At 44.5% G+C, this 26,782-nt stretch overlaps 1 protein-coding gene across 1 annotated transcript in view; it reads left to right on the plus strand.

Moving 5' to 3' along the window:
- Window positions 1-1,788: 1,788 nt before the first annotated feature.
- The window catches only part of LOC102777423 (neural cell adhesion molecule L1.1-like), a 45,035-nt gene continuing 20,041 nt past the window's right edge, over window positions 1,789-26,782 (plus strand). The window contains exons 1-10 of the mRNA XM_087833355.1: window positions 1,789-1,978; window positions 18,521-18,908; window positions 20,666-20,680; window positions 21,918-22,020; window positions 22,451-22,617; window positions 23,586-23,708; window positions 24,003-24,173; window positions 24,564-24,675; window positions 25,486-25,670; window positions 25,906-26,037. Coding sequence (XP_087689481.1) covers window positions 18,764-18,908; window positions 20,666-20,680; window positions 21,918-22,020; window positions 22,451-22,617; window positions 23,586-23,708; window positions 24,003-24,173; window positions 24,564-24,675; window positions 25,486-25,670; window positions 25,906-26,037 — 1,153 coding nt within the window. The 5' untranslated portion in view covers window positions 1,789-1,978; window positions 18,521-18,763. The remainder of the gene's footprint in view (window positions 1,979-18,520; window positions 18,909-20,665; window positions 20,681-21,917; window positions 22,021-22,450; window positions 22,618-23,585; window positions 23,709-24,002; window positions 24,174-24,563; window positions 24,676-25,485; window positions 25,671-25,905; window positions 26,038-26,782) is intronic.

Below are 26,782 nucleotides of genomic sequence, written 5' to 3' on the forward strand. Positions count from 1 at the left end.
ATTAAGCTGTCGGAGAGCTACTAAGAAGAGCACAACAACGATGAGACAAAGAAACACTACCCGATCACTGTTTCACCATATCCATCTTCCTGCTAAAGAAAACCACTTAAAAAAACGACGCCCTGGTCCCGTCCATCTGTCCTCTCACATCCTTCTTTCTGTATTTATCTTTCACACACACAGAGAGAGAAAGTGTGGGCGTGTTTTGGATGCCTGCTCTGTTTGGCAGTTAACAAAATGCCACATGGATGTCACTGGGCTTTATAATCTGGATACCAGAGAACATAATCTCCATTCTAATTATGAGAGGAGGAAAAGAAGGAGGAGCAGAGCGGGAAAGCATCTGGACAGACTGGAAGAGGAAGAGATGGAAGAAGCACAATGTGAGCTGCTGTTGGTGGTGAGTTTAGGGGCTGCTCTGTTACATCACACATTTTTCAGGGTTTTAAAGGGAGTGGGCCTTTTAACTATGACATAGCCAATTTACCCAAAGACATAATAAACTAAAACAAGAGAAATTATTTAAAGAGTTGAAGATTAATAACAAGTTTTAACTTTAAAACCTGCATTAAGCAGAAGAAATAAGATAAAATCACTTAAACTACAGATTCTAGTGTAACCACAGTCAAGCATAGTTCATCCTGCTCCCAGAGACAATAACCACCAGCAGCCACAATAAAAAATAAAACCAATAAAATAACAACAGTATATCCACTTTGTTGTGTTTTCATCAGATAAGCACGCCTTTAATTGCTCTAACAGGACGCCTGACATGCGTAATACAACCAATTTGTTGACTTGATTTCTGCAGTCACACTTATATACAGTTATCAACAATACAAACCTTTGTTAGAGGCTTGTGACATAAGTCCCAACGATGCCACTGGACTAACCCACAGTCATACTGGTCATACTGGCTCAGGTCAAAAGTGCTTCAGTCTTTAAACCTGCTGAGTTCATGCAAAGCAAGAACCAGCTGCTGCTCGTATTCAAGCTTTAGCAAGAAACTCACTTTCAGGACCCTGAAGATGCAAATTAGTAATTAATCAGTTCAGTTTGTATTCATTAGTGTAGCTGAACTTAAAGGCTCATATTCTCTCTCTTCTGTCCTTTGATTCTGATTAGTGCTCCAAAAAAAGAAAGGGACGAAGAAGAATATAATAACTCTAATTTCATGGATCCATCCATTATCTTCAACTTTTTCCATTTCAGGTTTTAGGAGCTTTGATCGATCAGGTCTAAAATATCATAATTCAAAAATAATTTTAAATAATTTTTAAAAAAATCTAAAATATTTACCCAATCTGTAAGGCTTCCCTCTCTAATGGACCAGTGTACCGGCAAACAAACATCTGTTATTGAACTAAAGAGGAAGCTTTTATACTGAGCTCGTGCTTTTGTGATTCAGCCATTAGCAGCATTCATGGATATAAGGAATATAAACATATATACTGTTTTAAATATAAAAGAAGAGGTTTAAACCTATCAAAGATCAAATAACACAAATATTTAATGGTGATTTAATTACTTGTTTAAGATAGTTGAGTCCAAATAATTCAGAACATTTTTCATTGATGGTCTTACAATCAAAGCAGAGAGACAAGAGACGCAGAAGATGGGAGACAGAGAGGATGGAGAGGTAAAAATAGAGGGGGGGGGGGGGCATTGAGGTAAAGAGGAAGGGAGGGGCAGGAGGTATACAGAGAGAGAGAGGGAGAGAGAGAGACTACAATAAAAAGGCTGATGTCATCTCTGTGAAGCAGCCAATCTGAGCGCAGCAGAGAGGGAAGGAGGGAGGGAGACGAGGCAGAGCTCAGAAGGGTGTGTTTTCTGTACCACTGCAGCATCAGTGCAAAAAAAGAGAGGAGGAGAAGGCACGAGTCGGTGGACTGGACCGAGAAACAATACAGAGACAGAAGAAGAGACACGGAGAGGAGCCTGAGAGGAGGAGAAACATCGAGAGGAGACACCTGCAGAGGTAGGACTGACACTGAAGCATCCCAGGGTTCTGCTGTGTCTGGGTTTCATCCATGCATGTGTGTGTCTGTGTGTCAGTGGGTTGGAGATCAGGGCTGGAGGCTCTAACAGTGTCTTACATAATAGGATGGCAGGTGTGAGCGAGTGTTTGTGTGTCACTGTACATACATGTGTGGGTGTTGGTGCGCACTTCCTCTGTGATTCCACCTTTTGACTCAAACATGCTCGGGTCAGTAAATGTTCACTGGTGATGTTTGTGTGGAGGGAAATCCATCTGTAGGGAGCGTCTGACCTGATTCAGCTTTTTAATATCTGATAAATCATCTGCGGCCGTGTGTTTTTATGAATATTGAATGAAACGCTGCACTATACCACATTATCGTGTTAAATTATTCACTGCTGTTCTGTAGCACGCTTCCTTTCATGCTAAAAGTCTCTGCCAGGAATGATTTAGTCTGATCTTCATATCTCCAAACAAGAACTGCAATTCCCATCTTGTGTCCATGCCAGCTCCCAGGCTGCTGTCCGCCCATGGCCTGGTGCTGAACGGTGCTGTTTCCAGGTTAACAGGGTCTTTGGTTTGTCCAGTTAGCGGTCCAAAACCAAGAACACATTCAGTTTATCAGCATTTATGACCAAGAAACGTGTAAAAGCTTCGATGTTCAGAAGCTGGAACCAGTGACTATTCTCTAAAGTGTTTCCTGTAGCTCAACTTCTCTCTGAATCGGGGAATAAAATGCAGGAAGAGAAAGCTGTGTAGCTCCTGTCCACTGCTGTGTTTGTCCTTTGCTTCTGTTTACTCTGGAATTCCTCTTTTTTCTCATGGCAACATCATTTAGGCCTCTTTGTCATTCTTTGCCTGCATTGTGGAGTTTTCTCACTGTGATCGCTCAGGCACTTAAAATCAGGCCAGAACCTGAGAGCAGGAATAAGAGAGAGGAGGTGGAAGGAGAGCTGGAGGAGGGGAAGTTGATAAGGTGCAGAGTTTGACTGAAACGGGAGGTGAAGGATTTAGCCCAGAAGAGCCTGAATCTGAAAAGAGCAGAGGAAATGAGAGGATGTGGAAGGTGAGAGGGAGCCTGGACTGGGATGAGAGGAGGAGGAGGAGGAGGAGGAGGGATATTTAGGGCTGAGTGGCGTAGGAGGATTTTTAGCCCTTTTCTCTTTCTCCCCTCCCCAGATCTTTGGCAGCAGTCAAATTGACTGAAACCATCTGCCTGCATTTTTTATTCAGGCTTTTGTACTTACAGTAGACTACCTCCAGACAGCCACATGGAAAAATATGCATCATGAAAGCAGCGCTCTGCACAGCCCTGTTCTCAAGAAAGGACTGCAATAATTAACAAATGATGTTTTTAACCTTTACTGTTCTTTGAACAAACATATCCATCTTTGGTTTTTGCTGCCAGTAACATGAAAAGTAGTTTCCCACTGTTTCGCTGCACGTCTTCTTTAAAAGACTCTGAGCTGATCCGTTTCTGTGGTTTTGAAAGTCGACTGTTTCCTGCCTCAGACTCAGTTCAACAGTTCGGGCGTCTTCTGTTATGTTTGGTGGAGATGAAGCAGCAGCACCGATACATTTCAGACTGAGCTCACTTCCAGCTCTGCGTCTGTTTTTTGTTCTCGTGAATGAGTTTGAACTTATTAGAGTGTTTCTGCCAGGAATTCCCTTAAACAGACTCGTGTCTGTGCAGCGCCTCACAGACGGATCGCTGAATTTTTAATGATATTAAGTTGTGCAGATGATGAAGTTTCTCTATTTCACAATCAGACCAAACCTCCCCGTCTTTTCTTCTGAAAGCCTTTCTCAGATTTTTGTTTTTACGCTCAATTAAATACATTAAATTAAATTAAATAATGTATAAAATAAAAATTAAGTACATATATATTGTTGAAATTAGGAGCAGCTCTTTTTAATTACACTGACACTCACTGTCCTCTTTATTTGTCTTAATGACAACAACATTTATGAAACTAAGCGAACGATATCTTCAGAACATTGATTTTTTACAGAAAAACACCAAAATTAAACCCTGTGTGCGCCGCTGGTGACGTGGTGATTAAATCAGAGGTCTCCAACCTTTTTTGCTCCACGGACCAGTTTATGCCCCACAATATTTTCATGGACTGGCCTTTAAGGTGTCGCGGATAAATACAACAAAATAAAACTAGTACTGGTACCGAAAAAAAAGAAGATTTATTCATAACACACGTGAAAAGACCCAGGAAAACCGAGTAAACGATAAAAACGATAACAAAATAACACTGAAAACCGATAAAAACCCTGAAAACCAGACATTTCACACCTGAGCCTCAACTCTCGCGGCCCGGTACCAAACGACTCACGGACCGGTACCGGTCCGAGGCCCGGGGGTTGGGGACCGCTGGATTAAATCACTTCTTCATCAATATATTTCTGTGTTTTTGCTTTTGTATCATCCAAAAATGATGACACTTTAAATTCTGTAATATAGTTTTCTATAATGACACCAACCCGTACGTTGCAGAGAGCCAGCTGATAAGAAATGACATGAAGCTGACAGCAGTTAAAGTGAGTGCTGGGCGCTCGGTGCTGTCCAACAGTGTGAATGTTTGAGCTTCAGCACTGAGCCTCCTGTGTGAGTCTTATTCATCAGACGGAGCAAAACTCCTGACACACCTGATACAATCAAAAGCATTTGAAATTATTCAGACAGCCTCTATCTGATCAACCTGGATTCTTATGACACAAAAATGATGACGTGTTTATTCGTCTACATTTACAAGATCAATGTACTAATAAGAGGTTATAAAAAGGGCAAAGATATAACAAGAGGCATAAATGTAAACATCTGTAAACATCTGTCACAGTTTCCAGGCTGGGAGCAAACATTTACCGAAGCGTCGATCCAGACACGTGATCTTTGGAGTGTTTGAGGTAAAATGATATAGCGGTTTTACAGATATGGGTAAAGACTCTTCACACATCAAAAAATGAAACTTTATGCAACATTTCTGAAGATCAACATAAACTCTGTGGCAGTTTCTCCTCAACTTTTTGTGACTTTTTATAAATAAATATTTTCACATAAATATTCTCCATTAATCGTTTCCTGACGTCTCGAGCAGCATTTAGCAGCTCTGCCTGCAGAACATGTCAGAGGACTGATGCGGCTGTTTAGCAGAGGCTGTTTAAAGCTGCTTCAAAGCGCTCTGACTGAAGTTGTTACTGAGAGTAATTCTGGGCCCAGTAAGCAGCCGGAGGCGCCCCCGGGCCAGCCTCAGTGTCTACATCCCTACGTTAGCATGCAGACTGGGAGCACAGCCTGAATCTGGTCTATCAAGTCGATCAGAGAATGAGAAGTTTGGACTAAAAGGTTTCAGCCGCGGGTCCGCAGGTCAGATGGAGGTCCGGGTTCAGAAAATGAGATTAGTCTGAATTTAGCTCTTTCTCAGTTCCTCTGTCTGTCTTTGCTCTGAGCACCGTCTGTAATTCTCTTTGTGGCATTTCTCATCCATCTTCATCCATCGCTCTCTCACGCCCCCGCTCCCTCCCCCGCCCCCTCCCCCTCGAAACATCTTTCCTCTCTTTTGACCTTTCGTTCTTCCACATCGCCTTTTTTCCATTTTACCCTCAACAAATGAGGTCTTTGTGTTTAGAAATTAAGGAATGCCCTTAACACCCCCCTCCCATCTTTTCCTCCTTCCTTTTTCGAGTGTGTGTGGAGATTGGGGGGGGGGGGGGGGGGGGGGGTGCGTCCATTAGCCCGGATTAGAGCCTGTAGGCAGGTTTTAACAGCCCCTCTGTGTTTGGGGCTTTAATCTCTTCAGAAGCAGCTAATCTGACTTCACTGGCTTTAACACACACACACACTCACACACACTCACACACACTCACACACACACTCACACACACTCACACACACACACTCACACTCTCTCACACACACACACAGTGGAGTAAATGTGTTTTTGTGGGCAGTGTCGCTGATCCATGACAAGAGTCCATTCATGACCACCAGCACAGAGACTATCAGACAAATATCAGACAAACAATATGATGAGTGACTCGGTGGACCAAAGGTCACATGACTTACAGTCTCCTGACCAGAAGACGAGCAATACGAGACATAAATCTGACGCTTCTCACCAACCAGCAAAACTGTTTTGATCAAAGGATATTTTTAACATATATTTTCTGTCGTGTATCTTCTGTGGTGATGGTGCATGATGGTGCATGATGGTGCATGATGGTGCATGATGGTGCATGATGGTGCCTGAGCCTCAGACTGCACACGCATCACTAAACATTCGTTTTTTCTAATGTCAGAGCTTTAAATGGTCACAAAGAACAAACATCCATTTGTGTTCAAAACTTCTCTTTAAAAAGTGAAACTTGAGTTTGAGGAAGCGTAAAGTGTGACTCAGTCAAGTCTGAGAACAGGACGCCTCCTTTTTTGGTTTTCAGCGTCTCAAATTGTTGAATTTACAGCTTTTCATTTTTTTATTTGATAATAAACTGAATATTTGGGAGATTTAGTGGGAAAAAGGTTTAAAAACATCACTTTTTCAGTTTTCTAAAAAAGTTTTCTAAAAGAAATAATAAAATCCCCAAATAGTCTAATCAAAAATAGAAGAAAAACTCGAGTGGTCTAAAACGTGTTCATTTGTCCGTTCTCGAGCTCAGACTCTGTCCTGTGTTTGTTTTGCTCACAGATGTTTCACTAAAACAAAGCCAGTAAACACTGATCAGTCACACCTGCTGTGACCTCCACCGCAAAAAAGAGGAAAAGCTAATATTCATATCTGTGGTTTGCTAATGCTGGTGTGGAGAGAGATTTTATAGACCACAGTGACCTACAGCAAATAAAGAGAAGCTCGCCTGTTAGGAAACCACAGCATCCAGGCTCTGCTCCGCTTTTTTTCTGCTTAACGTCCTTCTTACTTGTTCCAAGTGAAACGTTTGGATCGTTCCAAAGATAAATATGTTCAGTGAGGATAAACTGAGCCGTCATATCTTCTTCATTTCCCCAGAGTTCACTGTTAGATGGTTTCAGTCACTAACATGATGGAGAAATGTCTGATTGGTTTATCCTTAAGTAAAAGTTCATCTTTGTGGCACGCACATGTTATCTTTGTCTGATTTTTCTGATATTTGACAGAAAGCTGACTAATTGAATAATCAAGAAAATAATAAGTGATGAAAATAATCCTCATGTCTGATTAAATCTCGGCGTCCGTGTCATCCCACAGCTGCAGAATTATCTCGTTTAATCCACGATTATCTTTGCATAATTAAATAATTTAATCCTGTTGCACCTCCAGTCGCCGAGTACTCGAAATAAAGCTTTTCAGTTTAAGAGATGAGCGCTCAGGAAGAGCAAATATGTTTCTCGATACTTTAGCATGTTCGGCATTATTTATTTATTTTTTCTTTTATCTCCTCGTACCTGCAGCGAATTCCCGACGGCAGAACTTTTTCCTGAGCCACCATCTGTCACCTTATTTGTGCTATATTTGCAGAAGCGTGTGTGTGTGTGTGTGTGTGTGTGTGTGTGTGTGTGGGCACTTTAAGAACCTGCACAAAAGGAGGGAAAAAACTAGACGGCTGCTTTAACACTGCAGACCACTCGTGTTGAGCAGAGGAGACGCGAGTGGGAACTGAGACAATGGGAAGAGAAACTGTGTGTGTGTGTGTGTGTGACTGAGAGAGAGAGAGAGAGGGGTGAGTTGAGGCGATGTAGGGAGTGGCACCGGAGAGAAAGCGAGGGAGAGGTGTGGAGGGATGGAGTGGGGGATGGGAGAAAAGAAGGAGGGGCAGTGTTGGGGGATGGGAGAAGAGGAAATATTGCTGTGTGCTGCTGGAGTCAGGGGTTACCATGGTGATGGGAGAATGACGGAAAGGGATGGGAAAGACTGCCAATACACACACACACACACACACACACACACACACACACACACACAAGCGCGCGCACAAACCAAATTGACATTTTTCTCTCTGATTAAATAAAGAGATTTACGTCAAATCTCCTTTTAATTTAAAGCTTCCTTCCTTCATGCTCAGGGTGGGGCGAGCAGAGACCAACGATGCTGCAGAGGGAGGAAGAAGAGGAGAAGATGAAGACCGAGGCTCTGAGAGGAGATGTAGAAATGCGATCTCCCACCTGGGAGGGGTGTAGCTGGGAGCCGGTAGACGCTGATAAGTTAAAGTTATTAACTTACTGGCACATCAGTAAAGTTCAGCTGGACTCAAAAAGAAGCAAATATTAAATAATTGTGAACCAAACAGTGTTAAACTCACTTTTACTGAAACTTCTGTGACTCGCTGCTGTTTTCACACATGAGCTGCATCCCTGACAGACGTGTTGGGGAGTCACATGATCCAGTGTGCAGCGCTCACTGCAGGCTCCTTATCTGTTTTGCCTGATGTGTAAAAACAGCACGTGTGTAATTTAATGACAGAAGCTCTTAAAACGTCACTCCAGCGTTAGACTCTTAGCACCGCCTTTGCCGTCCTTGCATCTATAAAGACTCTGATGAACCTGTTAATTCACTCACTTGCCAAATGAACAGCTAATGTAATTTCGTTTAATTTTAATTTCATAATGAAGTTTTTATTTGAACCAAGTGGCTAATAATCAAGTGAAGGTTGTAGCCAAACCCAGACGAAGAGCGTACAGACATCCTTCATCGTTCGTGTTCTGTGTGACTTCATCTCCGCGCTTCAAACGAATTCACCTTTGTCTCTTCGATCCTCGCGAGCACCTGCTGGCTGTGACCTCACACCTCGCACATCAAGAGGACGCGGTTATTATGTTGAGACAAAATCAAAGCCCGCCGTAGCGCCTTTTACCTGCCAGGAGGGATTAGGTGTGATGTGTCTGCGGCTGCTGCGAGTCTGAGCTCTCAGTGGATCATCAGCCGTGAAGAAGAAAGATCCAGAGTCAGAACAGCCGCTGGCTCGCTGTGGTGGGAGTGGGTGGGAGTGCGTGGGAGGATGTGGTGGAAACAAGAGAGGATGTGTGTGGGACCACTGATGATAATGTGTGTTGGTGAGAACATTTAAGTGGAGCTCATCTCCATAATGTGCATTCATTTTCTCTTTCGCCTCGGGCCTCACAAAGTTTCACAGCCATGCTTTCGATCTTTACACTCAAACCTCTGTGATGTCAGTCGTTGCTGGGATTCTTATTTTCATATATACATGAACTCACTGCTTCCCTGAGCTCCACAGCGCTACTTTCAGCTCGTTTTTTCAGCTCAGTCTTCTCGCTGTTTTGGCCACAGGCAGCCGTGTCCAACGATAAACCAGATACGCTACCTGTACAGCAGACGGACGCCGCGCGGGACTAGCCTGTGGGAGCATTAGCAGCTGAAGACTCGAGCTGGTGGTTCGATATGCTCGCTCCTCCTGAACCAGCTACTGTGCGTCACGCTGCTGTGATGGAGCAGTTAGAGTGAGTCAGGTCTGTCAGGTCTCATAAACTTGTGAAGCACCCGCCGGCATCACACACTGTTGGGAAGGAGAATATTTTAACCCAATTCCCGCCTCTTCCTAACCCGAACATGGAAGTTTATAAAGTCCGATTCGATCTGAAATCCAAGTAATGAATCCTCCAATGAAAACGAAGCAAAGCGAGGAAAACATGAAGGTCCAAAGGTCGACGTGAAACATGCAATCAGACGCTGACGTTACCTAAAGTCCTGGAGCATGTCAGGATCTGTGCTGGTGGCGGTCACAGCTGTAGCTCGGTGAGCTGATGATGTCGCTGAGGCGTTTCCTCTGTCGGCCATGTTTTTATCGCCTCTTTCTAGAATGAAACCAGAGAAGAAGCGGGAGAGCGGTCTTTGCTGATCTCACAGCTCTGCAGGGTTTAATGCTGTCAGCTAAGTGTGACCGTCACACGCGTGATACATGATCATGTGAGGTATTGATTGGCGTCACAGCCGAGGCTCTTTATTCTGTTACCGAGCCGAGGGCCGAGGCCGCCGATTCCATGTTTTAATCCAGGATGTGTGAAAATGATTCGATCAGATTAATCAGTGAGGTTGTTTAACATCCGTCACTCGGACGACCTGTTTCGTGTTAACATGTTTCACACTTCTTCTCTTAAACACATGAACAGCACTGCTGCCTCCTCACTTTAATTTCTTCTTCTTCTTTATAGTGTTTGTTGGCGGCATCACCGCCACCACTTACTTTAATTTGGGTGGAGGCAGTGATAGATGTGTGGCCGTGGGTGTTGTATATACCGCCCCGAGCGCTCTGTCACACTGTGGCCTCTCACAGCTGGCGCCACTCACCCCTCAGCTAAACCTAATGGACTCCAGCGGGGCCGGGAAGCCACCCAGCGCGGGAGCCGTTGTTTATCCAGGAGCATACCGTCACTAATGAGCAATTTATTCGTGCCTGTGTCGCTTCGTTTGCCTTCGTGGAGAGAAACGCAAATCGTAAACAAACGTGCCGGCTTTGTGTCTGCGGAGTGTGTGCGTGGGAGGGTGGGTCGTTGGAGGAGGGCGGGGGTAATCCAGAGGTGACTAAACAATGTCACACCAATAAGAGCTCATTTGAATGTGAAAAGCGTCGGGCTGAGCTCCGGGACCGACTCCCCACATCCCATCTGAAAGGCAAATACACAGAAACAACACAATGGAGCTCAGTGACAGACGCACGTCTTCAGATGGTTCGTCAATGAAGTGATTCGTCAGAAATTAGCAGGAACTTTTGATAACCAGCTTTTCATTCAACAAACAAACATTCGCTGCTTTTTCTGCCTCTGCAGGACAACAAGCCGTGTTTCAGGACTGACAGCCTGGTGTGTCTAACATTTGTTTAGTGAAATACTCAAAAATATGTTTATACTCTCGCCTGTAACCCTGTTTTTCGGGTGGGCTGCCCAATTCTGAGGAGATGTTTGTTTTCCCTTTAAGTCTGAAACGTCTCGTTCCAGAAACATGAAGCAGTTATTCATGAAAATCCACTAACGTTGCAAAGAGGACTGTTTTCTATCTACATCAGGGGTCTCAAACTCCAGACCTCGAGTGTCCTGCAGGTTTAAGATCTCACTCTGGGTCAACACACCTGAATCTCATGACCAGTTCATTACCAGGCCTCTGGAGAACTTCAGACATGTTGAGGAGGTCATTTAGCCATTTAAATCAGCTGTGATGTATCGAGGACACATCTAAAACCTGCAGGACTCTTGGCCTGGAGTTCAACTCCCCTGATCTACATCTACTGGAACTACCTGAAGGAAGCTCAGCCAAGGTGGACGTTCACGTCGTGCCACAGACGGGGGCTGGGCAGCACGCTGATACTGTCGACACTAAAGAAAATATTATGTTTGTAGATTTTTGAGGGGCAGGGTCATGATCTGAACATTTCTCTTTCTGATTGTTTTTTTTTTCAGGTTTTATTCTTTGTTATTATTGTTTAATTTATTTATTTGATTAAAATCAGGAGGAGGCAGAAATCACCTTTTGTAAACATCCACCTTCATTTTAAATGCTTCACCTCAGCCCCTGAGACATGATGAAAAATAGTGCCAGGGTTACAAATTATACTAAAAAATAATTGGTTCATATGAACTTTGACCTTTGAGCTCTGCACAGTCAGCAAAGTTGGTGGGATTTCTCCTTGGGGATCAAGATGAAGGCACTCCATCAGAGCCTGGACTGACAGACTGAGCCTGGCTAAAATATTTCACCCAGAAATCACAACAACATTGTTTTTCCAAAGCCTACGGTGTCTCCGTTAGCGGGGGGTGGATGCTTCTGCCTTTGCTGCAGCGTGGTCCTTTCATGGTGGAGGCTGATAAGGCAGGAGAGCTTTCATGGTGAAGCATCGCCTGGAGCCGTTTTACAGGCATGTCGCTAGAAAGAGGATCCGCACAAACAGAATGGCAGAACAAAAGTAATGAAGGAGGAAAAACTGCAAACAGAGAGGAAAAACAAAGAGTGGGAGGTGGGAGGCCTGTCAGCGGAGGAGCTTTGTAGTAGGTCAGAAACTGATTGTTCATCTCTCCACTTCCACGGGGAAATCCCAGTCTGCTTAGACGTGAACACAAAGACAGCTTAACACTCACGTGTGTGTGTGTGTGTGTGTGTGTGTGTGTGTGTGTGTGTGTGTGTGTGTGTGTGTGTTTGTGTGTGCGTGTGTGTGTGTGTGTGTGTTGCTACATCCTTCGAGTTGAGGTCATCCCTGTAAATTACAGAGCTGATGGTGACATCATCTGTGCATCACGCCGTCATAAAGCTGACAAATGCAGCTGAGTCCTGACTGACAGGAAGAAAAACACTTCATGTTTCACATTTCAGAAATCATTTAAACACTTGGGTTCAGTTTTTTCTACTCTTGGATCTGTATGATGTCATAGACAGGGGACAACCCTAATATGGTCTGGCACAGAGCCAATCAGAACGAAGTGATCTGAGGATGAACTGAGGGAGGCCTGCTATAAGAATGATTAATGTGATTATTATGAACTGTGACTGAGAGCTATAGAGTAAAAATATGCAGCTGGAAACAGTCATAGTTTAGTCACTGATGCTGATTTGAATCTGTTTCGCTGTCACCGCACACAGTATGAAACATATCAAGAAAATGAAGCCAGTGGAGATGGGCCTTAAATTTGGTCTGCAGGCCTCAGGTGGTGTTACCTGTGGCTGTGAGCTCAGGAAACACTGACCTGATGAGTTTGAGGTCTGAGTCGCTCTTTCTGGCTCTTATTAAAGTTTGCTCGGTCAGACCCGGCCGTCCTCGTCCCATCAGTTTGTTGCTTGTTTTAAAAAAGATGGTGGAGGTGAAAACAACGGCTCCCGGGCAGATCCCCATCTACTAAACAGCTCGTGGAACTTAGGGAACATCTACAGATGAGAACCAGGAGTGTGTTTGGAGGTCCCGCTCCTGAAAGTCCGATACTTAACCTCCAGTTATTTTTATGAGGCTTTACTGACAGGAGAGTGAAGCAGACTGAGAAATGACACACAGGAGAGTCCAGAGCCGATTCAAAACTGATTTATTTCTTTTCTTTTGTTTTAATTTGTTGTAATTTTCAGCAAATCTCTTTGTGCTCTGCATGTTGGGAAAGAGAAATGACCTCTCTGCTCACTCAGTCACAGAGGATTTTGTGGAAGTGCCTGCCACACTCGTCGTCTACCGAAGGACATTTGCACTTGAGTACTTTGTGTCTGGTTGCATGTGAAGAAACTTTACAAATCTGTAATCTGTTAAGCTGCTTGGAGAAGAGCCAAAGCCTCTTCACGAGAAATGTTGAGTCACTGCGGTTCAGAGGAATAAACCCACACACTGACTGTCACATCTGCTCTGCACCAACATCTGAAGATCAGATTAAACTAAAGTCATCAGATGACCTTTTTGCACTTATTGAATTAAAAAATGACTTGTTGTTGTACACTGATGTCACAGACGGCCATTACTGGAAGAGAGCAGTACAGAAATGTCAATTAGGAAAGAGTTTATTTTAAATTAAACAAGCAATTTAAAATGTTTCTTAATTTATGGTGTTTGCAGTCAGTACTGTCAATGCTGAAGGCAATGGGATTTAGTGCAAGACAATAAACCAAGGAGCAAACAAAGTCCAAAGAGGAGCTCAAAGAGGAGCTCTAAGGACTTTTCTAGAGCGCTGGATGCTGGGCTCAGGTGTTACCGGTGATGCTGAGTGTTAAAAAGCCACGCCTCCTCTCTAACACCTGCAGAAAGGAGCTGTCACACAGACAAGAGGAAAGAAGAGCGAGTCGTAGAAAGTGATCTTCTTAAAGTAAAGCCAGCTCCAAATGTTTTGGCTTTGACTCTACCAAAGTAGCTTTGATTGAAAATTCAAAATAATCTTTCTTTATCTTATACAGAGCCTCAGTTCATCCTCTTTCTGAAACAAGCCCTTTTAGCTCCTCCCCCTTCGAGCCAAATTTCTTCTGATTGGATACAACCCGTTAAAAGTAAGAGGCCTGAAGAGCAGGCGGGTCCACTGTGCCTGAGAGGACCACATATCAAACTTCAGCTGTACAGTTATAACATGCGAGTCTATGGGACGGACTCACAGCTGGAGTCTGCCTCCAGTGGCCGTTAAAGGAACTGCATCTTGAATTTGGTGCGATTCATTTCTTCAGTCTTCAGGTTTCCTCTCAGATGCTAACAGGAAGTTTACCCACACTTTGACAAATAACTATGACAGAAGAATCTAAAGATTCAAAATGCTTTGTAGCGATTTGTGATGTGTGTGGAGTTTTAGAGTCTGCTGTGGACATTTAAAAAAAAATCTGTTTGTGTTGATGCTGTTACACCAGGTTTAGATTAAATTATGGAAAGTTCGTATGCTGATTATTTTTTTCATTCTTCATTCAAGATAGTGATCCTTACCTCACCTCTACAAGATAACATTTCCTGCGAGGCAGATTTGTTCATTAACAGCTTTCTTTGTAATCCGGGCGGCATTATGCTTCATTAAAAACATATTTGCTTTTGCACATGAACAGTATATAAATGTCATTTCTGATACATATTATCCCCCCTGCCATTCACACAGAGACGCAGACAGCAGCACGTTTAACTCAGTGGTGCTTCATTAAAATGACACTTCATCACATATTCATGAGGACTGATGTGAAGGACATCAGCAGCTCGATCTGCAGACTGTCGCACACACTTAGCAGAGTTCACCTATAGACTGTCTGCTCTGTGTGTGTGTGTGTGTGTGTGTGTGTGTGTGGATGGAGTAGTAAATGTGAGATGTGTAATGAATAATGAATTTAGGGTGAATTTAGGTCATGCGGGCGAATAGGAGGGACAACTTGGGAATAGCTCTTTCTTTCCTCATCTCCGTGTACCTGCGTGTGTGTGTGTGTGTGTGTGTGTGTGTGTGTGTGTGTGTGTGTGTGTGTGTGTGTGTGTGTGTGTGTGTGTGTGTTTCGTGCAGACTAAAAGGGAAGTACCCTCCCTCTCCTCCCAGCATTTGCTTAATCTCTCCATCCTCACGTCCCAGTTCTTTCCTCCAGATCGGAATCTATCAATGAATTAATTTCTCGCTCTGTCGCTCTCCATCCGTCCACCTGCATCGCCGCCCTTTGACTCTCCGATCCCCTCCCACCTCCCCACAGACTGCTCCACCTGCACCCGCCCTGTCTCCCCTCCTCCCCTCAGGCTTCCCTGTGGACGGGCGGGTCCACCTGCCTCTGCCTTCTGAAGCCCTTCAGGTTCTCTGGGATGGCTCAGGACCCTGAAGAAGCCGAGGGGGCCGCAGAGAGGAAATTGGTACAGTATGTTTAATATTAACCGGCACAGAACGGACACATGGCTGCCCACAGGGCATGAACTGCCTCTTTACTGCGGTCTGCGAGATTAACAGCAGCTATTAAAATGTCCTGTTTGGGCTTTCAGTCATTAAACGTTTTTATTCTTGAGAGTGAGCACTCAGCTGACAACCCAACACTCAGACTGGGGTAATGTCTGTAACATATGTAAGACTATAGGAAGAATATACAGAGACCAGCAGCTTTCTATTTATTTATTGCTGCTGTGTCCACGTTGCTGCTGTAACAATGTGAATTTCCCAACACTGCAACTAATAAACTTCTCTTAAATCAAAGAAAATGTCCATCCCAGTTTGTGAGAGCTCCACGTCAGGAGAAAACTTTAACACTTTTAGTTTTCTGTGGAAAAAACAGCAAATAATTAAATTTTTGGAGCTTAATTTTTGCTTTATCACCATAAAACCTGCAGACTCCCCTCATGTCTGCAGCTGATATACAGTTGTGATAAAATGTGAGTATGTTGTGTTTTCTTAAATCTAAGACTGCGCCGTGAACACGCAGGGCGCCGAAACTTGCAGCACTAATCAGATCTGAACCTCTTCCTCCTCACCCTTCCTCTCTAAATCCTAAATGGACTTCCTGAGCTCTCACGGCTGAACGTCTGATTTAATTCGAGTGGTCATAATGTGTCAAATTTCCAGGATAACAAAGAATCGGTGAGAGGCGAACAACGCGGTGCGTTTAATGTCATTGTGCACCGGCAACAGCAACTCAACGAGCTTCCTGTGAGCAGAGGTCAAGCAGCTCTAAGCTGCAGCCTCAATAAAGACTCAGAGTGTGAAGGAGGCGACCCTCCATCAGCCTTTAGATTAAGACTTGATTCATTAACGAGCTCCGCCCCCTCCTTAAGTCAGCAGGAGCTCCATGAATATTTAAATGAAGAAAGTCTCTGTGGATGATCATCGATTTCTATTTTTTTAAATCTCCATGCTGAGGACGAGGCTGCTGTTATTAAAGGAAGTGGAGCATGCTGGGATGTTTCCTTCACCCGTCATTTATTACGTCTGTTTCATTTTTCTGTCTGAGCTCGTTACATCATTAGACCCCCCCCCCCCCCACCCCCCATCAGTGACAAAATGACAAACACACACACACACACACACACACAAACACAAACACACACCTTCTGTCCCGCTGCGCCATTTGGCTGATGTATTTTGAAAATACGCCCGGCAGGTAACAGCAGCAGCCCGACAGGCGGGAGCAGGTGTGTGTTTGTGTGTGTGTGTGTGTGTGTGTGTGTGTGTTTAAGTGACCGTGACGCAGGGCAGATGTGAGTGTGTGTGTGTGTAATCATGAGTGATAACAATGAAAAACGAGAATGAGAGTCTGACAGTCATAGGAACTGAACATGTGTGTGTCCTCTCTGTGTTTGTGGAGACGCTCAGAAAGACAGTGTGTGTGTGTTTGTGTGTGTGCTGGGGACAGGTTGTGTAATTATGAGATGTTGGAGGGGGTCTACATTAGCCAGCTGTCACTCCTCGCCCCTCACCCCATGTGTGTGCTTAAAGAGAAGCCTTGGAGACGGGCCTCGGCGGAGGACTGCTGGTGGTTACACTCACAGATTGATAAGTTATGACACCTCCTGTAACCTCCTCTGCCCCCCCTGTCTGTTTCTCACCCCGGTGTGTCAGCGTGGAGTCGGTGCAGTCGGAGCATCTTTAAGCTGCTGCGCCATCACACCAGCCAAAAAGTCAGGATATAAAAAGTTGTATTTCCATAATTGTCCACTGAGGGAGTGAATGAGGGAGGAGAATCGTCCAGACTCAGGGCCTGTTCATCTGCAACATGTCATCCATCAATGCAATTAGATACTGACAGCAACACTGGCTCTAGATTCGATTCTGTGTATTCATCATTCAGCTCTCTGGTGAAAATGACATTTCATCTGCGCGTTGGAGTGACATGAACTCTCGGACTATCTGTCTTACTGTCTTCTTATGACTCCAGGTTGTTATTTACAGTTATTTTTTCTAACTTCCTGTCTTTTAAAAAATTACATAAAGTTGTGAAAAGAATCTAAAGAGGCAACTGACTTTATATTGAACGCATCCCTGTACTGTGTCAAAGGGATATTAAGTCAGCTTAGGTGCAGGCTGTACTTCAGTGTTAAATTGAATCAGGAAAGTTATAAGAACCTATTTGCATTAATAATCCTGGTTAAAGGCGGAGCCTCCTGAACAAATATAAAACATACCCAAAGATAAAATGCTGCCCCCGGTGGTGAAAGCCTTACGAAGCTTTACAAAATGCTTGTTTGGGACTTGTCCTGTTAGCAGACAAACAAAGTTATTCCTGCAAATGCAAAAACTGCATAATGAGCTTTTTTGGCAACTTCTGTTTCTCTGGAGCTCACATGATACCAAATAAATCAGGAGCATTCACAGGTCATTTCCTTGGAGGCATGAATGGTTTGGAGGAAACACCGTTTTGGGCTTCAGGATGAAAACCTGTCACAGATGTTTGGTTCATTCGAGGGATCTCTCTCAGTTTCTTTCATTTTTTGCTCGATCAAAGTATTCCCATACACGGAGCCGCAGCCTGATTTCAGCTTTGAAGTGGCACAATCGGCTATTTTTAGACTGGCTGTTAGTTTCAGCTGATCAGCTCACAGAGGAGGAGAGCGTAATCCCCGACTTCGAGCACAAACAAGAATGTGGCCAAACTCGTAGCGCTGAGGGTTCTTCATGTAGCAGTGAGATGATGAAACAAAGCCTGATCCATCTGTGTCTGCTTTCACCCCCCGACACTCCTGCTGTCACGGGTCAGTGTTCAGTCACCAGGCAGGGACAAAGGAGGAGATGTTGAGATGAATGGAAGTGCGGCGAGTGTGGCAGAAACACACACACACACTCAATCTCTCTTTGTAATGTCATTAGTGGAGAAGCTGCTTCCTGCTGCTTTGATCTGATCTTGACTTTATCGAGATGACCCGGCCCATCGTCTGTTCTTTATCTCAGATTTTTGTGGATTCTGCACTAAATTCAAACCCAAAGTGAATTTAAATATTAGAATTTATTACCGACGTCACAGATGTGCCGTGGATTCATGTGATGTGTTTTTTAGGTCAAACTTTCCCCCTGGAATTCATTAATATTTGTCTTCTGTTGATTTATGTTTGGTCAAATTAACCATGTCTTTGCTTCTTTCCCCTCCCCTCCTCCCTTCCTCTTCTCCTCCCCTCTTATCCCTCTTTGTTCTCGGGGTCACCCCCCCCCCCCTCCCCCCACAGGCAGCTCCTGAAGAAGCGTTTGTGGAGCTGACGGAGCGAGGAGCGAGCCTCACTCACAGTTGGACTGTAAAGGAAACAAACACACCCACCAACTTACTGCTGTTTACTCCTCTCAGCTCTCCCTCAGCTCCGGGCGGTCCCTGGAGTGTGTCTGCCTTGGTGTGCGTGGGTGTGTGTGTGTGTTTCTTTATGTGTTGATGAGTGTGTGGGTGTCTTGCATCACTTTTGATGGGACATTGAAAGATGTGTGTGTCACAGAGTCGGTGGATGGGCTGTAGGGGGATGTGCTCCCCCGCCCTCCCGCTGGTCCTCCTCCTCCTGCTCCCTCTGTCCTTCCTCTCCTCCACGCCTCCGTTTGCTCAGGGAGCCATCCACATCCCCGAAAGCTGTGAGTAATCACTCCTCCACTGCACACATCGCACACTGGAAACACTGGAAAGTGTTTGTTTTTTCATTTCCAGTAAATATTTCCAAACCATTTCCTCGGAATTAACAGGGCTGGAAAGTATGAGGGAGTATTTCCACATTTGGCTTCTCTAATCATATCATTACTCTTTGAAATTAAGTATCAGGTCAGTAGATTTCTGCTGTAGCCACCAACTTTAATTATTTCATAGGCATCAGGGGAGGAGTCTAAACGAGCCTCTGATGCAGTGCTGTGGAGAAGAACCAGAACTATAGATTTCTTTTTTCTTTAGCCTTTGTCAAGATGTAACGTTCAACATTCGATGCGTTTTGTTGAAATGTTCGCAGAGACGTCAGTTCAGGTTATTTATGTCGCTCCAACTCACAAGAACAGTTACTTCAAGACACTTTATGTCATGTTCGCGTACCGGCAGGCAAGGAGAGAAGGACCCAAAATGCAGGTTTCAGTGAGGCGAAGTAGAACTCAAAGTAACCGCTTTATTAGCAGGTTGCCGGTAAACAGCGGACCAACTAAGAACAAAGGTAACACAGGGCTAATATACACACGGCAGTAATCAAGGGATGAGGCACAGGAGGGGAAGACACCTGGGAGAAATCACAGCTGACGAGAACACACTGACACAGGAAACCAAAAACAACTTACGAGGAGGCAGAAGATGCTGCACTTAATCTAGAATAATAATCAACACTATAGAAACATACCAAAATATAAAGAACTGAAGAAGCTGGGTCAGAATGGCCCAGAACCGTGACACTTTAGACTCTAAAGACCCCACAGTATCCTGTGAAGATCAACCCCTCCCCATACGATCAGCACATTGTGACAGTGGGAAGGAAAAACTCCTTTTTAACAGGAAAAAACTTCCTGTAGAACAATCGGTTGTGGAGTGAGGGGTGACAGAAAAGAAGAATGGGAAGAGAGAAAAAGAAAGCACAGGGAGACGTCGTCTGTGAGATCATCGAGCTCTGCAGTAGCCACAGACTCTCCTTCAGGGTTGTCTCCTCGAGCACCTCTGGACCAAAGCTCATTCTGACCACCGCGACTTCACCACAGACCTCAGACTCCAACACAAAGCTGTTCAGGCATCTGAGGAAAAACCTTTGATGGAACTGAGCAGAAACGTGTGCTGATCGGGGCATTTAAAGGTGGATCCTTTGGTTCCTGCACAGTAAAGTTCAGTAAAGCTTCATTTTCTCTGGTGCTGTGTTTATTCCTGTCACATATGCAACTTTCGAACACATCTCAGCACAAATATAAATCCAAACAATCAGGTTAAAATAACCTCTGGTCCTGGGGGTAAAGGTCAAAGGTCAGCAGGCTTATCCACACTCCTAGAGGAGGGGAGGAGAAGCGGGAGTCAGAGGAGGAATCAGGTTCAGTCTGACCTTCGGTAAACGACCTTCTTTCTGGGTGTGGCAGGAGAGGAAGAAGAGAAGGATAGGAGGAGGAGAACGATGGGGGAGGTGGAGAGAGGGGGGGGGGGGGAAGGAAAAATAAGGAGATGGATGTAAAGTGACCTGAGACGCCAGTGTGTCTGAGTCAGAAAACCAAGAAGGAAGATAAAATCCCTCAGATGTTGTCACTGTTAATAAAGATCATGTTAATGAGCAGATCTGGTCCTGCTCGGGGAACAGCATGAAGAATGTGCCAGCATGTGTTTGTTCAGTCTGTAAACGTGTCTGTTTCTGCTCTCCTTTCACTGCTTCCTGTGGACACAGATACAAAAGACAACAGTAAGTGATTTTCTTTGTCGCTGTAATGAAGAAATGTGTGTCTGCAGCTCTGACGTGAGCGGTGCTTCGTTGGTAGAAACCTGCTCTGGACGTCTGCTGACTGTCTCACACCTGCTCACCTGCACTTTTCCTGAGGGCTGAAACTGCCACATTAGTCATTTCATTGCATTTCTGTATAGTTCTTGTGCAAAAGTCTTGGACCACTTTTCATTTCTCTGTATTTCTTGGATTAGGTGCAGCAATTTAATGAAATGTGCAAACATACATAGAAATGAACATGACAGAGTTTGTACAGCTTCAACGAACCTGAGCAGATGTTTGTCATGAGCAGCTTTATTTTCAGCACAAACTGAACTCAGTCCTTTCTTTCAGTATGTTCAGGAACAGTTCTCCACAAGCACAGGTTGACCAAAGTGTTGTACATGGTAAAAAAAAAAAAAAAGCAGAGCAAACACACACAAAGAACAAAACTCAGTCATAACTTAGAGCTGGTGAGTAACAGTGTGTGTTCAGACGGGTTTGAAGATGTTGAGTGTTGGAGGGATCCTAATTTGAATAAAGTTGCCCAAAGTTTGGGCGCAGCAATCACAAAGGTCTCCTCTGTGTTTTAGCTTCTAGGGACGATCAGAAGCTGCTTATCAGCTGACCTGAGACTCGTTTATCTACAAAATATTTTATTGAAATATACGGAAAAAAAAAAAAAAAGAAAAAAATATACAATGTCAGAAAATATCGGACTATTCCATTAAAAACTGTAGTTTTTAATTTTTGCTGTTATTATAGGATGTTGATCTTTTTTTATTTTTGAAACCACCCACTTCACTCCATTATATGATGGTCATAGAATTAGAGTTGATATTAACTATTTATCCAAACTTCAAGCAGTTGTAGACAAATAGGCAAACAAACCTATACAGGAAGTTGATTTCAGCTCTCCGACTAAAAAGTCTTAATCCCTGATCTTATGAGACTTACCCAGGACATAATGCAGGCTTCTGGGGCTGATGTGGGTGAGCGGACTCGCCCAGCCTGACTGCCTGATGTCCAGTGTCTCCCCTCTCCATCGTGGCTCCTGTTAACCACCATGGTTTTAGAGGACCTGCCAGAACTAAGAATGATGAGCTTCAGTCAATCCTTCTAGATGTGTCTCTGTCTGTACGCCCTACTTTACCTGTACTCTGCAAATTTCATTACTGTGTGTGTGTGTGTGTGTGTGTGTGTGTGTGTGTGTCTTCAGTATTTCAGCCTCCAGTGCTGACAGAGATGCCAAAATCACACACAGTGTTTTCTCTAGAAGACTTCAATCTGGCCTGTGAGGCCACTGGGAACCCGACACCCACGTACGTACACCTGTGTGTGTGTGTGTGTGTGTGTGTGTGCTGACATGGCAATAAATGTCCTCATAATAAAACAAAAACAAAATGATCTCTCAGCTGTTTCCCCCCCCGAGCTCGTCCCTCTCTCCTCTCACTGCTTCTCTCGGGGACAGACTGTTAAAAGTAATAATAACAGCTGTAAATGTTGCACTTCCTCATATTTTTGTATTTATGTATTTCAGCCTCAATCAAAAAGATCAAAATTTTACATGAACCTGTTTCAGGCTTTGATCCAAAGATAAAGACGTGCTGGTTTCTAATGAAAATGTAGATCCTTAAAAGTAGCTCACAAATAAATAGAAGCAACTGTCTGTTTTCTTTATTGTGTAATTTCAGGTTTGTTTCTGTGACAAACTGTTGATGTGCTGACAGCCAGTCTCCTCTCTGCTCATAGATTCCGTTGGCTGAAAGATGGCGAGTTGTTCGGATCAGAGACCGAAGGATCCGGAACGCTGAGAGGCGACAATTCTTCCCTGGATATGTTAGAGGGTGAATACCGCTGCTACGCCTCCAACAGTCTGGGGACCGCCATGACACAAACCGTCAAAGTCAACGTAGAGCGTGAGTCACAAACTTACTGTAGGCACACAAAGGCCGTCAGTGTGCTCTGAGGTTCACACCTGCTGATTCACAGATGTCACATGATCATAAAATCACACACACACTTCAGTGAGTCAGTGAGGTTGATCGGGGCCACCTGTTCTGCTCGCTCATCTCAAGTTGCCACGGCAACCATTTCCCAGAGACAGCGCTGTGACGTCACTCAGTAGGGAGGATGTACGGTGGGTGTGGAGGATGAAGCCGATGGCTGCGGTCAGCGTGCACACAGATGAAATATTATACTGTATTGGCTCTTTCTGCCTCTCACCTCCGCCGTGGTTTTGATTGCAGTTCAGTTCTTTCAGATTTTATTTCCTCTGCTTTGTTGTGAGATTTACTTCCATCATTTGTTGTTTTTCTACCTCACAGTTTATCAACACTGATTGAACATTGCTGTGTGACTTCCAGAGAACCATTCTTCTCAATTAATTTGGGAAACTTCAATGTTTACAATCAGCTCAGCCAGCGTTTGTAAAGGTTTTGATGACTAAATGTCAGTTTGGACAGGCAGCATGTGATCGAGGTATTTTATTTACCCAAAGCACCATCAGAAATCTGCTTTTAGCAAATAAAACTTTTAAACAATGTTTCAGAGCAAAATAAGGAACTGGCTGATGAAACCTGAGAATATGAGATTCAAGTTAATCATGTGACCCAAAAAGACAGATGATGTCACTCTGTGTCCACATGATTGTAAATATGCAGCTATTGTTTCAGGTCCTCTTAATTACAAATGAACCCTGGCATTGTTTTTATATCATTTAGGCATTTAAAGTCTATTTTCCTCCAATCCACTGTGGAGTGTATCTTTACAGACACTTCACAGAACTGTAACTTCTTCCTGCTTTGTATTTTTTTATTTTGCGTCACTATTTCTTCATTGTTACCTGCACAAGTATGAATTTGTATTGTGCTACTTTGTGTTTCAGCTCAGCCAGTTCTCATGAAACAACAAGTCGAGCGTGCGCAAGGACTCGTGGGACAGAGTATGGTCCTGTCCTGCAACCCTCCAAAAAGCTCGCCTCCTCCCAGCATCCACTGGATGAACATAAGTGAGTGTGCCGATCTGTTTCCTGTCCCGTCCATCAGCTGCCAGCCCCTGTGACACACAGACTCTTTATGTCCACTCTGCCTCCTTTTTTCTATGACTGACCTTCTCTGACTTTTAAGTTATCAGCTTATTGAGGCTGCGGTGCAACAAAGCGAGGTGCTTGTTGTGCATTTTAAGAGCAAACTAACCGATTTAATTTTACACTGACATGAAAAACATTTTCACCTCCCACTGCAGTTTCCATGCTTTGAACTTTATTTCCCGCCTACATTAAACTGTCTCCGTCCCGGCTCAGATTTGATGCACATCACTCGGAGTGAGAGAGTGACGATCGGCCTGGACGGGAAGCTGTACTTCGCGAACCTCATGAGGAGTGACAGCAAAGAGGACTACATCTGCCACGCCCAGTACAGAGAGGCCAGGACTATTCTACCTGCCACTGCTGTCTCCCTCTCTGTCAGGCCGAGTGAGCGCACACACAACGCAGCGCACACACAAACTGCAAAGTGTTAAATGTAGAGATAAGAGAAAAAGTGAGTCAGAGCATCACACTGTGTGTGTGCGGACCATGATCACGCTCTGTGTGAGGTAACATCAGCCAGAACAGTGAGGACGCATAAAACTGTCCTGCAGTGTCTATTGTTAATGATGTCATGCAAGCTACACTGTTACACAACTGAGACACCAGCGTTTGTTCCACTGAGTATCACTATGATGACACGTATGCTCAGTGACCAGATCACAGTCCTGCCCTGTAGGCTGTTTGTTTCATTTCATCATTTATTGTTGGAATAATCAGCATGATCGTGATGATCAAGCTTCACAGTTTCTGTCCTGATTTCTTCACATCCTCCAGGTAACAGCGTGGCTCTCGGAGGAAAACCCGAGTTCTTCCATCACAGGAACCACTCCCAGATATCAGCCCTGAAGGGGAACAGCGTCACCCTGGAATGTTTACCCAGAGGCCTGTAAGCATCTCAGTGTGTGTGTGTGCGTGCGTGTGCGTGTGCGTGTGTGTGTGTGTGTGTGTGTGTGTGTGTGTGTGTGTGTGTGCGCGCGTGCGCGCGTGTGTGTGTGTGTGCGCGTGTGCGCGTGTGTGTGTGTGTGTGTGCGCGTGTGTGTGTGTGTGTGTGTGCGTGTGTGTGCGCGTGTGTGTGTGTGTGTGCGCGTGTGCGTGTGTGTGTGTGTGTGTGTGCGTGTGTGTGTGTGTGTGTGTGTGTGTGTGTGTGTGTGCGCGTGTGCGTGTGTGTGTGTGTGTGTGTGTGTGTGTGTGTGTGCTTCCACCTTCAGTTTGTTTACATGTGAAACCCACCTGGTTCACTCTTTCAACACACTTTATCCCCAGTTGCTGCTCTCACAACACTCAGCTGTGCTTTTCTGCTACAGCCACACACAACAACAACAACAACAACAACAACAACAACAACAACAACAACAACAACAACAACAACAACAACCACACTCACCCAGTTACTGTTTCATATTTTCTCTGTTCTTCAGAAATAGGCCTGTTGACCTCGTGCAGCCTTGCTCCTTTTTCTTCATATGAAATCATTTGATCTGTCCAGTTTCTAATCATCCTGCTTCCTGTCTACGGCAACAAATGGACTCTCATTATAATTTTGACTTAATGATGAAAAAGGATGTTACATCATTACCAAGATCATCTGCATGCATTCAGCTCTAATTTCCTCCTGTGATCGATCTTCTGTTCATCGCCTCGCTTCCATGATCGGTTCTCTCTCACAGTCACATCCTGTTCTTCCATGTCTCTGCAGACCCACACCGAGGGTGGAATGGAAGAAGAAGGATGGTGTCCTGGCAGACACAACCGGCCAAGTTATTAACTTTGACCGCTGGCTCCACTTCGACGACGTCTCCCTGGAGGACGACGGCGAGTACGAATGCAAAGCCTCCAACACCCACGGCTTCATCACGCGCTCCTTCACGGTCACTGTGGAAGGTAGGCCGCTGAGCCGAGCGCACAGACGATCACGATGCTCTGCTGACCGCGAGGACGTGACCTCTGTGTTAGTTTGAACTCTAACGTGTTTGTGAGGAGTCTTTACTAAAGAACATGTTCACAACTTTAAAGGAGCACTTCACTAAATAACATCAACAGGTCCTGAAGCCTGTTCAGAGTTAGAGCCAAATGTTTATATTTTAGGGTTTAAATGCTGCTTTTCTTCGTTTTCCAGCGGCTCCTTACTGGATGAAGGAGCCTCAGAACCTGATGTACACTCCCGGGGAAACAGTCCGACTGGACTGTCAGGCTGACGGCATCCCGAGGCCCAGCATCACCTGGAGGATCAACGGTCAGCTGTTAACAGGTACAGCAAGATTCTGACGGACCTGTTTGTGATTCTTTGGGGAGAAACTGGAGCTGATGTGTGTGATTGATACTCAGGAGTTATCGATTTCTTATATAGTGCACATGATAAACTACCTTTAAACAATTGGGGCAAACAGACTTGTATTACTCTGATGATCAGCACTTTGCAGAGTGAACCGTTGCTTCGGGTAACTCGATGTTGATTCTATTAAAGCTTGATGGCCACAGACAGAGATTTGAAGGCAGGGCAGAGCGAGCATTTCCTGGCTCCAGGCTGTCGACTTTCTGTGGACGAGAGCCTCTCAAGCTTAACGTGAATTAGATGGACTCACCAAAAGAGAGAGAGAGAAGTGAGAAGTAAACAGAGAAACAAATCATCAGAACACAGAAGAGGGAAAAATGACTGAATCAGAAGACCAGGAGAGAAAGAACAGGCGATGGAAATGAGACAAAGAGTTCACATTTCTGTATCAAACCTTCTTCTTGATGTTTCGCACGTTCAGAGTTTACATGTTACTTATGAAGATGGGCTTTTAGAAAAATTAAAATGAGGAAAGAAACTAAACACCACATAAAAGGAAGAAAAGGAAGGAATATGAGCACACTGGGAGGGAAACTGAGGACGAGTAGCAGAGGGAGGGAGGTGACAGCCGGTGACAGCTGCTGCTCCTCTCAGTGGACCTCAGCGTCTCTGTTAAACACTTCTTTAGATTCAGCCTGTTTCTGTTTGACAAACTCTACGT

Source organism: Neolamprologus brichardi, chromosome 20, assembly GCF_056152115.1.
Source record: "Neolamprologus brichardi isolate AB-2024 chromosome 20, ASM5615211v1, whole genome shotgun sequence".
NCBI classification, from domain to species: Eukaryota; Metazoa; Chordata; class Actinopteri; order Cichliformes; family Cichlidae; genus Neolamprologus; species Neolamprologus brichardi.